This window comes from Pochonia chlamydosporia, chromosome 5 (assembly GCF_001653235.2).
Source record: "Pochonia chlamydosporia 170 chromosome 5, whole genome shotgun sequence".
Taxonomy (NCBI): domain Eukaryota; kingdom Fungi; phylum Ascomycota; class Sordariomycetes; order Hypocreales; family Clavicipitaceae; genus Pochonia; species Pochonia chlamydosporia.
The window spans coordinates 2067208-2080483 of record NC_035794.1 but is presented as its reverse complement, the minus strand read 5'-3'; the positions used below and the strand labels follow the sequence as shown (position 1 = coordinate 2080483).

Below are 13276 nucleotides of genomic sequence, written 5' to 3'. Positions count from 1 at the left end.
TTGGTTGTAAGCCGGAGAATCTTCAGAACGTCCCCGCGTCTACCATAATCTTCCGGAATGAACTCGGCTGCTGTTGTCTATGCCCCGTCTGTTCTGGAAGAAATCATTAGCAAACACGGCGCAGCACACGTTCAGGGCAGTAGGGATCACTTGCACGAGCAATGTCATATTTGAGGGGCCACTGATTGAGATGATCGTGCAACTTGAAGATGGCCGGCAAAAGTACATAGCCCGCTCCAAATGCCACTTCGTCGAATACTTTATTCTTCGAATAATTTTACTAGTCAAGCTATGCAACAGGTCATAGTCAAACAGCGATACCTCATACTATCGGAGTTTGTAGAAAAATATTGACCCAAGATTAACAGCACCCATGTCATTGTCAAGGCAATGGTTGTCCAGTACACTTATGGTTGACAGGACTTACGTTGCTTTGCGGTAAGAAGTACTGTTTACGACAGCCTTATCAATGTTAATAGGGCATTTTTAGTTGTCTTACAATCGCCAAGACCGAGTTTAGGTTTAGCACCTTACAAGTAAAGGCTGTAGGTTTTTCTCGGGAGTCTGTCTATAAGAAGCAGCAATAGCAAGCAATAGCGCAGAGCATTGCTATAAAGGAACAATTAGGAATAACTCCGCTTGCCCATTGGCCACTATCTACACAAAATGTCCTCTACCCGCTCGCATGAGAGTACACTCATCTGTGAACTCGCTATGAAGTCTTCTTATAACAATCTCGGCCGCATTTGGGCCTAGTTACCAACAGACGGGAAGCAGATGACTGGAAGCAGATGTAACGTTGTTTTTAGCATACTGTATCTGCTTTTCCGGCAGGAAGTTTGCCTTCAGCTGAGGTTGCCCGTTGATACAGTGATAAAAGTTGTCCACAGCCAGGATGATGTGAACTAGGCAGACAATCGTTGATGAAATACACTCAGGGAAAGTTAAGAATTCTTCCACCACAATAACCAAGAGGGCTGGAAAATTCGCTTCGGCCCATCAACCGTTTTGGACAACTTAGAGCCGGCGCTTACAGCTCTGCAGTTTTCTGTTGATTGAAGGACTGAGACGGTCGCCCTATACGGCCGCCATGGCGCTGACGATATCCATGTACGTGAACAACAAGGCTGCCATGCGTACAGGCCGTTTCCCTCAACCATTGGCTATGTGCATCCAAATTGAGTGAAAATACAAGGCGAAAGACGAAGTGACGCGGCTTGGGGTTGCGTAATCATTGCTTCCGCAAGACATGTCGTGCGTGAAAAGAGAGCCCTTGATTGATGCCCAAGTTCACAATAATTGCTGCCTGTAAACTTGGGGGTGGCTGCTGTTTCAGGACTTGGCGGACATGGGTATCGAACCAATATTGTTGGGATATCTCATTACAAGAAGCTCAGCGAAACACTTCGAAGCACTGACTCACTCAGCTCAGCCGCTTGTCACAAGGTTGGCAAACCAAAAAGACTTTTCTCCTCTAATCTTGCCAACTCTGTTGACGCCGATACCTGTCTTTATCGACGTACCATGCGATTAGCGAACTTTAGAAGTGATGGCCGACTTCGAGGAATCTATCCGACGTAAACGGGCAGCCGTGGATGAGATGGTGAAAGACGATCCAAAACGAGCAAAATGTTTAAACGACTTGGCAAATCAATTTGATCATAGATATTCAAAGACTGGGGCGATTGGCGACTTAGAGGAGGCAATCCAACTTGGGCGGGAAGCTGTTCATGCCACACCAGAAGACGATACGAATCGCACAAAACTGCTAATTTCCCTTGCGAGCCGACTTTCCGACCGATATTTTGCGACACAGACAATCAGTGACCTAACGGAGGCTATTGGAGCTCAACAAGAGGCGTTGGGAGAAATTGCTTCTGGTCAACCGGATAGGGGAGCTTGTCTTGGTAACCTGGGGCTTCTCCTTAGTAGAAAATATTCCCAAACAAAAAAGAGGGCTGATCTAGAGGAAGCTATTCAAGTTACTAGAGAAGCAATAGATGCTACGACAGATGGCCCAGACAAGGCTGGAGAAAAGAGCAATTTGGGTTTGTTACTCAAGCGACGACACTCGATAACAGGCGCCAGGTCAGATTTGGAGGAAGCTATTCAACTTGCCAGGGAAGCCCTCGATGTTTTTACAGAAGGTCATCCAGACAGAGCGGTGTTTCTGGGTAATCTCGCAACTCTACTAGCTGAAAAGTGCTCAGGAACAGCAGAGTCGGAAAGGGTAGACGAGTTACTTCGAGTTTTAGCGGAAACCATTGATGCAACACCAAGCCATCTTCCCAACCACCTGGCATGTTTAGTTATGCTTTGCAACCGATTGAACGATCGGTTCTTAAGAACCAAGTCGTCGGCCGACCTTGATGAGACTATCAGAGTAACAAGGCAAACGGTTACTGCGACGCCGAGAAGTTCACCAGACCGGGCGGTGGCCTGGGAGCGCCTTGGGCGCCGACTCATTGATAGATACTCGAGAAGCAAAGCGACAACAGATCTTGACGAAGCCATTTTCGCTACGAAACAGGCCATTGAGGCTTCTTCGTACGATGATCCTGATCGACAAATATGTGTGAACAATCTCAGGAAAATGCTCTACAACAGGTATCTAAGGAAAGACAAGAATACCGACCTGGGTGAAGTAATTAAACTCGGGTGTGAGAGTCTATATGCCATGTTGGAAACCCAGGAGCATTGGCGAAGACAGTTATCTGGCATCTTATTTAGGGTGAGAGATAGGTACTCGACAGCAGTATGTTTGCCTGACTTGGACAAGGCTATTGGAGCTACGATGGAGGATGTCGAGGCTACGCCAACAGGCCACGCAAACCAGATTTCTTTAATGCCCAAGCTGGAAGGCCTGATCAATGAGATTCACTTGAAATCCAAAGGGCTGTCGAACCTTAAGGTGGATATTCCTATCGTACGCCAGGCTATTGATATCACGCCGGAAGATCACCCGAGCCACAGAGAGTACCTTAATTGTCTAGGAATGCTATTATTCCAGCGGTACTCGAAATCAAACGCAATAGCCGACCTGCTTGAGGCTGTCCAACATATACGAAAAGCAGCGTATAATACACCAAACGGCCATCCAACCCGGGCTGTGTATTTAAGACACCTCGGAATTGTACTGGATAATATATACTTGGAAAGGGAATCCGAGTCTGATCTTGAGGAGGCAATCCAAGTGGGACAAGAAGTTGTAGACGCAGTCCCGCAAAACGCTACAGAACGAGCAATTGACCTGTATAAGCTAGCAGCCAGATTGGGAAGCAAGTATTCGAAAACATGGGCAATGGGGTGGTTGGAGCGACATATCCAAATTTTGCAACAGACGGTGGATGCGATGCCAGCGGACCACACATGCCTGGCAGAATGCCTACGCCAGCTTGCGAATGCATTGAATGAACTATACTTGAAGACACAAAGGGTAGCTTACATGGGGGACGCTATCAAAGTTACAAAAAGGATGCTTGGCATTTTGCCGGACAGGTATCCAAACCGGGCTGAAGACTTGGGAATGCTCGGGACTCAGTTCGGTGACCGGTATAAGTTCACAGGCGTGATTACTGACCTTGACGAGGCCATTCGATACACGCGCAAGGCTGCTGATGCAGTTCCAGAGGGCCATCCGGACAGAGAATGGTATTTATGCAATCTTGCAGGCCACATTGCCAATAAATTCGTGGAGACGGGGGATGAAATCTATCTCAGCGAGGCTATCCAAGTCACTCGGGTAGCCGTTGAGGCCGCCTCGGAAGATCGCTTGCAGGCAGCCAAGTCATTAACAAATCTTGGAGGCTTCTTATTTAGGAGACACTCAAGTGGCGGATCAACAGCAGACCTTGACGAGGCCATCCAGGTTGGACAGCAAGCCGCAAACATGATGCCAGAACATCACCCAGACCGACCGTCGTGCTTCAGTAATGTAGCATGTTATTTGTTCAAACGACATCGGCGAACAGGAGCAGCCACGGACCTTGACGAGGCCATACGCTCGTCACGAAGTGCTGTCGCTGCAGCACCAGGTGATCACCCTGAACGACCAGGATGTTTAAATAATCTTACACTTGGGCTGAAAGAAAGATACCTTCAAGCAGGAGCTATGGTTGATCTGGCGGAATCCATCCAATGCATACGAGAAGCAGTCCATCTCACTGCCGATGATCATGTAGACCGGCCAGGATACTTGAGCAATCTCGGAAGCTACCTTAAAGAACGGTATAGAAGAACGGCCGCCATGACTGACCTTGACGAGGCTATCAGAGTTGAACGGGACCTCGTCAACAAAACTGCAGAGGAACATATCGATTATCCTGGGTTTTTATCCCAGCTCGGGAATAGTTTGTCATTGCGATATGAAAAGGGAGGATCGATTTCAGACCTCAACAAAGCAATTCGTCTCGGCGAGGAGGTCCTCAATGCGACCTCAAAGGACAACCCATCGTATGCTCAGTGCTTGCACAACCTTGGGACTCGACTCTTCAGTAGATTTAAGCGCATTTTGGAGCAGGAAGACTTGGAAGAAAGCATTCGTCTTGTACAAGAAGCCGTTAATACAGTGCCAGAGGATCGACCCGACCGCGCAGAATGGCTCAATAGCCTCGGACTCGCGCTCAGCGCCAGCTACTACATAACGGGAGACAAGTCTGAGCTTGAAAGGGCTGTATCATGCCATGAAATGGCATTGCGACAATGTACAACCCTTACCGTCACCAGGATACTGGCTGGAAGGGCGGCTCTTCGTCAGTGTGCGGTACTGCTCGATTGGCAACGCGCATACGATGCGTCATCTCAAGCAGTACATCTTAGTTCCAAGTTGACGATGCGGTCGTTGACAATGTCTGACAAGCAACACGTACTCAGTCAAGTAGTTGGCCTCACTTCTGACTCTGCAGCTGCAGCGTTGAACGCGGCGCAAGGACCTGTAACGGCTTTGTCTTTGCTTGAGGAAGGCCGCGGCATCCTTGCCACCTCGATTGAAGATATGCGAGTCGATGTTTCGTATTTGCGATCTAGCTATCCTGAGCTAGCTGAGCTATTTACTCACCTTAGGGACAGTCTAGAACTATCACCATCCCCTTTTACTACGTCCTCTGGACATAATGGACTTGAACGTTCATCACAATCTGACACCGATAGGCGTCATAAAGAAGCTGGTAGGTTGGACGAGCTGCTTGCTGAAATTCGTGGAAAACCGGGATTCGAGGACTTCCTTCAACCACCGAGCGAAGAGGATTTGTGTGCGGCGGCGAAGCGTGGTCCGATCGTCGTCGTCAACGTCAGTGTGTATCGTTGCGATGCCCTGCTTGTTGAGCAACACCGAACTCGACATTTAGCGTTACCCGATCTTACTATCAAGGATCTCGATCAGAAAGCCAAAGAAGGGAACTTGGGCCGTCCCCAAATCCTAGAGTGGCTATGGGACGTGATTGCTGGTCCGGCATTGAATACCTTAGGATTCACTCAGTCCGTCACCAGTGGTAACTTGCCACATGTGTGGTGGGTTCCCACCGGTTCTTTGATCAAATTTCCTCTCCATGCGGCAGGATATCACTTTAAGGCTGGTTGTGAGACAGTGCTCGACAGAGTCATGTCCTCCTACAGTCCGTCCATCAAGGCAATAATACGCGGGCGACAACAACCCATCCGAGGAATTCCGCCATCGCGTGAAGCTCAAGCTCTGCTTGTCGCTATGGAGAGCACCCCCGGTGCTTCTGGGCTACCTTTTGCAACTCAAGAAGTGGCGATGCTTCGTGGTGTCTGCGAGTCAATGGGCTTGAATCCCAATGAACCTGCTCGTTGTAAGAGCGACATTATATCGAGCCTAGGAACTTGTCACATATTCCACTTTGCTGGTCATGGGTACACCAATTCCATTGATCCTTCTCAAAGCTCCCTACTTCTTGAGGACTGGGAAAATAATCGAATGACGGTGACAAGTCTGATCGAGATGAATCTGCGTGAGAAAGCGCCATTCCTAGCCTACCTTTCCGCTTGTGGAACTGGTCAGATTCGAGACGACCTGCTCATTGACGAGAGCATCCATTTAATCAGTGCATGTCAACTAGCAGGGTTTCGCCACGTTGTCGGTACGCTGTGGGAAGTTAATGACGAAATCTGTGTGGATATGGCGAAAATCACGTACCAAGGCATCAAGGACTACGGCATGACGGATGACTCGGTCTGCCATGGGCTCCATAGTGCTAGCAAGGCTCTTCGTGATCGGTGGGTGAATACATCAGCCAAGATAGTGCATGCTACGAGAGTGGAGAGGGGAAACTCGCACCGGAATGCGACTGAGAATGACAGTCGACTGCCGAGAGACGTAATTCTATGTGAGGATGATGATGAGGAGACATGGGAGAGTGTTGGCCCTCCACTTTGGGTTCCCTATGTTCACTTTGGTGTCTGATACCTAACTAGCTAAACAGACAAGTCCTAGGAACGATGTACACTGTAATGCTACCAGTGACTGTCAATTCAACCCAAAAGTCGTGCGGATAGGAAAATTTAGAGCAGCCCAGTCATCCGATAAGTTACGAGACAACTCAGTTCTTGTGGTTCCCTTGACTGGGCGCAATTCACCGCACTTAGGCAATTCCAATACCTCGAAGGACGTTGGCTGTCGAGTGATGAATATTTTAATGACATCTTCACAGGTATTTATCCCTCGCCCTCTCATCTCAGTCGGTACTTCCATTTTCAACTTTGTTTTAAATATGTGTTGGGGCTGAACAATTTCGCGACTGGCCCAAAGAATGTTCTGTATTTGCCACAAAGGACCCAGGGCATAGATGTAGAAACAGAGTTCTGTCGTCCCCTTGTTTTCAAAGATCAACTCCACCTTGTCACTGTGTTCCACCTCCAGAAAGCGGTCTGGTTGAAAGACTGTGCCTCCTTTCACTATGCGAACCTCAAAAGACTCCCAGAAATGACTGTCAAGTGTCTCATTCCTTATCCCTTTGACAAGCTCGTAACGCGCAAGATGCAGCAAGCTGTCACACTTGTCGTTAATGGTTACGTCACAGTGAGAAAATGGTAGGTTGATGACTTTCTGAGAAAGCCGGTCTAGAATATCGTTGGCGTTGAGGTTGCTTCTTGCAACCCAAAAGAAGAAAGCCTCATCGCATTCATCATTATGAGGCCTGAGCGAACGGTCTTTCATGGCATTTAACCATTCCTGGCGATGAGCAACGTCGGACTCAACACGTATCGGAAACTTCTGTAGGCCCAATCTTGTGACAGGGCTTGCAACCCATCCTGTTTGAACAGAAGTCGACGAGATATCTTCCAGCTCCAGCGTTGATGTCAAACCATTGACCTGAACGGCGGTGGCTATGACTCCGGCTTTGCTTGATCCTGGACTACGTGCCGCACCCAAGGGCTGCAGAGAGAACTGGTCACCGCTGCAAATTCCGTGTGCTTTACCAGCTTGTAAGTGAATAACCCTTTCGGGGCTTACCACCACGGCTGTTGTAGCATCTATACCTAACCCAAGCTGGCCGAGGAATCCTCGATCCTTGTGACCATAAAGCACGGGATGCTGTTGCAGGTTTGATTTCCGAAACCTTGCACACAAATGATGATATACGACTCCGTGTCTTTTATTGATGCCACCATATTCAGACAAAGCCTGGAACAGAAAGTAGGATAAAGCTCCATGAACATGTCCATTGTCCAGCATGATTTCGCCAGACATGTCGTACGGCCCACATGCAACGATTATGGTATAACCGTCCGGTTTCATCAGCCAATTTAGCAGCATGGAAGCGTCGCGGGTTCCGTTGCCGTTGTCCTCATGACCGAAGCTCTCGTGGATATACTCATGGCCCTTCAACCCAACAGTGTTGTCGTAGGGGAGAAATCGCATCGTGGGCTCGTCGCGGCGATATACAGCAGCAGAGAAACAGCAGTCAAGAACAACAGTTATTACCAGCCCCTTCTGAACCATGGCATTCAGTGAATGTGCCAGTCTTGAACCCCACAGATATCTCACTTGGTTCTCTTTTCCTTCGTCGAGTAAAACCAAGGCGAGGTCGCCACTTGACATGTTGGAGAATTGACTTGACGGCTCCGCGCGGGTTCCGTGACCAGAATAATGAATATAAACGACATCTCCGTGTACTGCTAAGGACAACACGTTCTCGAATGCTAGTATTACGTTGTCATAGGTCGGCAAGTCAGCTGGATCTTCCATTGGGCCCGTTGCAGGGTCGACGTCCTCGCTGGCAGTGAATAATTGTATGTTCTCCGGCCGTATAATGGTCTCCAGGTAATTCTTGAAAATTTGGACATCTCGTACGCAACCCTTCAGCGGCTTACTTGGATATGCGTTGATGCCAATCAGAACGGCGTAGTGATTGACCATTGTGTCCTGGAGCGAAAGCCGCCCAACAAACTTGACAGTTACAGCCGGATTTTCTGGCATCAAGATTTTACAAGGATAGAATGGGTTTACTTGGCCAACTACAGAGCTGCGTCACATCAGGCAGCAACTTTCACTGCAAAAAAATAAGAGTAAAAGTAAGGCTGTCAAAGTGGCTGTGCTGCAGGTGAGAGGGAAAGTCTCCCATTCAACCATTTACTACCATGGCCTCCCCTTGGGCCTACTCCAATTCCTTCCCCTGTCGCCATAGCCACATGGTCAAGTCATGGTTCAAGACGCTTCGATGCAGTTCACATCTATTTCTTCCCCATTTCTCACAACTTTGCCATCTTCGGTACAGAGGGTGCATTTCGCAGTCGAAGGAAGTGAAGCAACGAGGTACGGTCCTTCGCGAAACCCAGTAGAATTCAGCAGGTATACTTTGTCTCCAACGTGGAAGGCTGGTTTCTTTTGGCTTGTTAGTTCAGTTTATCGCAAGAAGATATCGTATTGCGAACCTGGACATATGCCAACACGTAGGGGCGCTCGCCTACTTGTACAAAGTTATTCGATTGGTGCCTACATATCATGTTAGGGATGTGAACAATTTATTAGACTGAATCTGTTAGTATTACTAACTTTTGAGAATCAGACATGCTCTTTGCTTGTGAGGGAATTGGATGTGCAGAATGGAGTTAAGTGTTGCCATGCTCACATTTACATCAAGACAATAAAAATACTCAAGCTTCTTATATCAACAAGACGCCCCTCACGAAGTTGAGATGATTGGCTGCCAGCGCACATTGCAGGGCTCGAAGAACGCCTTGCAAGGTGCCAACACATCCCATCTGCGCAGTGCATGAAGCTGGTGGTGGCGTTTGCTCTCCCCATCCTCGCTCCAAGTCGTACCCTCGACAATTCATTCATCGTTGCCCGTTGGTACATTCAAGCCGCGACGAGATACAAATGCCCCTCCCTCCAGTTCTTCCTCTTTGGGGAATCAGAGAAGGCGTTGCTTCGCATGGGAGACCAGATACACAAAGGACGAGTACATCCGCCCGGCCCCAGGTCAGCGACTCAGACTTCAACACAGAATACTAACATTTGATGCATCAAGTAGAGGACTGCTACAGACCAGGATATCCTCGCTTCACTGCTCTGATCTCGGCACATAGCCCTTACTTTCTGTTTCGACGCTTCAGCCAGCTCCGGGCTCGACTTCTTCTGTTGAAACAGGACAGGCTTTGCATCCTCGAACAAAAGCTCGAAAAGATTGATCAAGATGAGACATGTCCTCTTTTTCTTGGAAAATGCCGGTCCGATACGAACCCTGACCGGGCAGCCGTCTTGGCGGAAATTGAAACCCGTCTTGCGGATTATGGTGAGTGAAGAGACTATGTTACTGCGCCAGAAAGCAATGATATAGTGAAAAAGAATAACCAAGATAATGACGTAGACCAATTCGCCGAGACAACCCGGCAAATGCTAAGCTTTAACCCTGCTCAAAAACGAGACCTGGAAAGCTTGCAAAACTGGCTACAAGGCACAGGTTGTTTGGCTAGAGAGGAAACGACATATCTTTCGCACGACCAAGAGTTGATGTCCTTGGCCACAGTAGATGATAACGCTCTAGTGCAGTTCGAAGCCTGGGTAGAAGATTGGCTCATCAGATGGTATCGCAGCTTTCGCAAGGTACGACGTCACTGCATGGTCACCTACACAGTCTAATAATCAAAAGTAGAACCGTTTCCATAATATCTCGAGCGATGAGAATGTATACATATATTCCGGTACACTAGTCCAGCGGATAGCAAGGGTACTGCTTCTGCTTTTGATCACAGTTCTCCTGCTGATGCCAATTATCATTTGCAACCTTATCAGCCGCACCTCAGTTCGACTTCTCATCGTCATGGTGTTCACCGTACTTTACCTTTTCATACTTTCAGATTTGGTGAAATCTAGAACGCGAGAACTGATTGTAGCGGGAGCAACGTACGTCGTCTGTTCAGCAGTCAGATTAAATGTAGTCACTGACATGGTTCTGGTCGCGGCTTCCCGTATAGATATGCCACGGTGCTCATTGTCTTCGTGTCCGGTACTACTGTGATCCCAGGATAGGATGTTTTACCAGCGGGAATAAATTACCGACTCTTTTGAAGACGGCCTGAAGGTAATTGGTCCTACCAATAGGTCTGGGGAAGTTGGTTTCTGGGTACATTTTTGTTCCTAGCCCTGAAGAATATGATTCAATGGGATGACACATGTTGCTTGACTGCGCTTACAAGACAATCAAGCGTTAGATGCCGCTTCTTGATATAGTCGGAGTTGGGTTTTGTCCTCAGTCCTTATGCATACCGTTTGCTTCCTTCTACGTGAAACCTCACACAGTGCACTCAACTGAATTCAACAAGACTTCGCACTTGCGGTCAAGTAGTTTATAGCTTAAGGAGACTTCTAGCACATTCCGCCATATAAACAATGCCGCCGGCAGCTTCTACCAATCATCCACGTAATATGGACAGTCATTGGCGTAAAAGACAGCCGTCAAAGAAGCTCCGAACCATGGCATCATCACCCAAGGAACAGACCATTGCTACATCTACAAAAAAATCAGTACGGATGATATGAAAATCAAATAGAGTTCAACGTACATGTATCCGGTCGAACAATTATTACAGCGCCAACACCTTCAGCGATGCCAAAATGTTCAAATATGCTATTCGTGGACGGAAGAAGATCATATCGTTTCTCGTCGACAAATACGTTTGTTAAAGCTGTGTTCAATTAGCAAAAGCTTTTACCAGCGCACTGCACAACTTCTTACATCTAATTTGCAGCTCTCCTACTCGAGGCTTGAAGAAGTCGGGGATGTTACTCATGGATAGATTCCCTTCAGTCGACGATGCCACGAGAACAGCATTGATGGCACTATTGCTGTCAGAACCTGGTACAGTGTAGTCTTTTGCAATAGTTTCGATGGCCACCGTGAACTTAGCCAATATGTCAGCATTTGTAAATCCTTCCAAATGATGCTCATTTGCGTACCTGCCGTAGCCTGTCCAGACCATGTGTGCCGTCATTGCCCGCAAACACCAAGATATGCCACCGACCGTCTGAAGGCACCGCTCGTGCGAGTTGTACACGCTTTCCATCACACAGACGAACAACAGGAGCGCTGGGAAGTCTCATGCCTACCTGAATACCCGTTGCCAGGCGACTACTGCCAGCGTCGTTATGCGTGAGAATTGAACTAGAGTACTGCGTCGCCAGACCTGCGGTATACCGCCCAGCTTTCGTAAACTCCTCTTGTAGCCGCTCTGGCGTAATACCGTTTGCTTTTCGGTGATTCGAAGAAAACAGTTTAGACCATCGCTGATCAAATGCAATCAGCTCCTTGGCAGTCTGCTCCCGTTCCAACACATAGGTATCTAGCAACGACTTAGGAGCTCGTCCAGTCAAGATATGGCCCAGTTTCCAGCCAATGTTGTAGCCATCCTGGAGACTGACATTCATTCCCTGACCTGCTTTGGGAGAATGAGTATGGCAAGCATCCCCGGCCAGAAAGACTCGATGCTCCTTTGTAAACTGGCTTGCTACCCGCTGTCCAATTACATATGCGGAGAACCACAGAGTTTTCGCAGATTCCATTTTGAATGGATGGAAAATGTCCCGCGCTCTGTCGAGAAGTGAATCTTCTGTGATTTCACTTGCCGTCTTGCCGGGTAGTTCGATATAGAAGCGCACCAAGCTGTCACCTTCTCTCGGTATGATCATCAAATTGCCTGACGTAGACTGAATCACAGTCTTCCTACGGATGTCAGGGAAATCCGTCTTTGGGTACAAGTCGATAACGCCCCATGTCGCATCAGAGCTGTCACCGAGCATTTGGAACTCCATACATTTGCGGACAGTGCTGTGTGCTCCGTCGCAGCCCTGTGATGGTCGCGTCAGTGAAACAGCGAATTTGGCGATGGAGGAAAACATACAATGACGTATTTTGCCCTCGTGGTAGATCTAACGCCATCTTTTGACAATATTATTTCCACGGGATACTCGTCGTCGTCTGCTTGCTTTATAGCGACAGACTCTACTATGCAGCCATACTCGATTCCATCACCATTCTCTCGTAATCGTTTGATCTCATCAATCATGATTCCATTAATTCGTGCCTGATTCAAAATCACATGCGGTTGGTGACTCAAGCCAGGTTCTGTATCAGGCTTTGTATGTTGTAAACTGATTCCGTTAGAGTCGGCGGCTTGAGACCAAAAGGCAATCTCCAACACATGGTACGCTTCTCTCAGCAGCGGGTCGGAAATACCCAGACTTTCGAAAATCTCGACTGTTCTGCATTGAACCCCGTCTGCTTGACCAATTTGAAGGGGACCATCGCGACGCTCGAGGAGCTTGTAATTGACTCCGAACCGGGCCAGCCAGATGGTGGCACTGAGACCAGCGGAACCACTCCCACAGATGGCAACGTCTACTTTGTCGGGTTGCATCGCCAAAGTTTCGTCTAGTAGACTGGAATACGATTAGGTTTCGGATGATTCAATCAATGTGTGAATATAGCACCAAACATTCATCTCAAATATCAGGAAACATTCTCTTTAAATAAGTTGAAAGTCGTAGATATATTCTCCAACTGAAGGCAGGTAAGTGGGGTGAGGAGTTCGAAATAGGAACCGATCCGAAAACAGAGCGGCTTGTCCCGACACACCAAGAAATAGAATATGTGATGAAAGCAAGCCGCACATAACTGCCGTTATCCCCTTCGGTTACTGAATCGGCTAATCTCACAGATTTACAGTATCGATAGAGTGGTCCGAATTCGTGGAGAAAGAGAGTCTCCATTCGTACATGGAGATGAGAAGACGCCTTCGGAGTTGGTTCCGCTCATGT

At 48.1% G+C, this 13276-nt stretch overlaps 4 protein-coding genes across 4 annotated transcripts; 1 reads left to right on the top strand and 3 right to left on the bottom strand.

The window, feature by feature from the left end:
* Positions 1–1549: 1549 nt before the first annotated feature.
* Positions 1550–6421, top strand: VFPPC_05929 (TPR domain-containing protein; the record flags this gene model as incomplete). The annotated part of the gene is made up of 1 exon (XM_018285044.1): positions 1550–6421. The coding sequence occupies one exon, from the start codon at positions 1550–1552 to the stop codon at positions 6419–6421; it is 4872 nt and encodes a 1623-aa protein (XP_018142001.1).
* A 63-nt stretch (positions 6422–6484) lies between these two features.
* On the bottom strand, positions 6485–8377 carry VFPPC_05928 (caspase; the record flags this gene model as incomplete). Its single annotated transcript, XM_018285043.1, has 1 exon — positions 6485–8377. The coding sequence occupies one exon, from the start codon at positions 8375–8377 to the stop codon at positions 6485–6487; it is 1893 nt and encodes a 630-aa protein (XP_018142000.1).
* Positions 8378–10472: 2095 nt separating this feature from the next.
* Positions 10473–10637, bottom strand: VFPPC_17952 (hypothetical protein; the record flags this gene model as incomplete). The annotated part of the gene is made up of 1 exon (XM_022429620.1): positions 10473–10637. One exon carries the CDS (start codon positions 10635–10637, stop codon positions 10473–10475), a length of 165 nt encoding a protein of 54 aa, XP_022285326.1.
* Positions 10638–10896: 259 nt separating this feature from the next.
* On the bottom strand, positions 10897–12876 carry VFPPC_05927 (phenol 2-monooxygenase; the record flags this gene model as incomplete). Its single annotated transcript, XM_018285042.1, has 5 exons — positions 10897–10973; positions 11026–11148; positions 11199–11364; positions 11420–12307; positions 12361–12876. The coding sequence occupies 5 exons, from the start codon at positions 12874–12876 to the stop codon at positions 10897–10899; spliced, it is 1770 nt and encodes a 589-aa protein (XP_018141999.1).
* Positions 12877–13276: the final 400 nt, after the last annotated feature.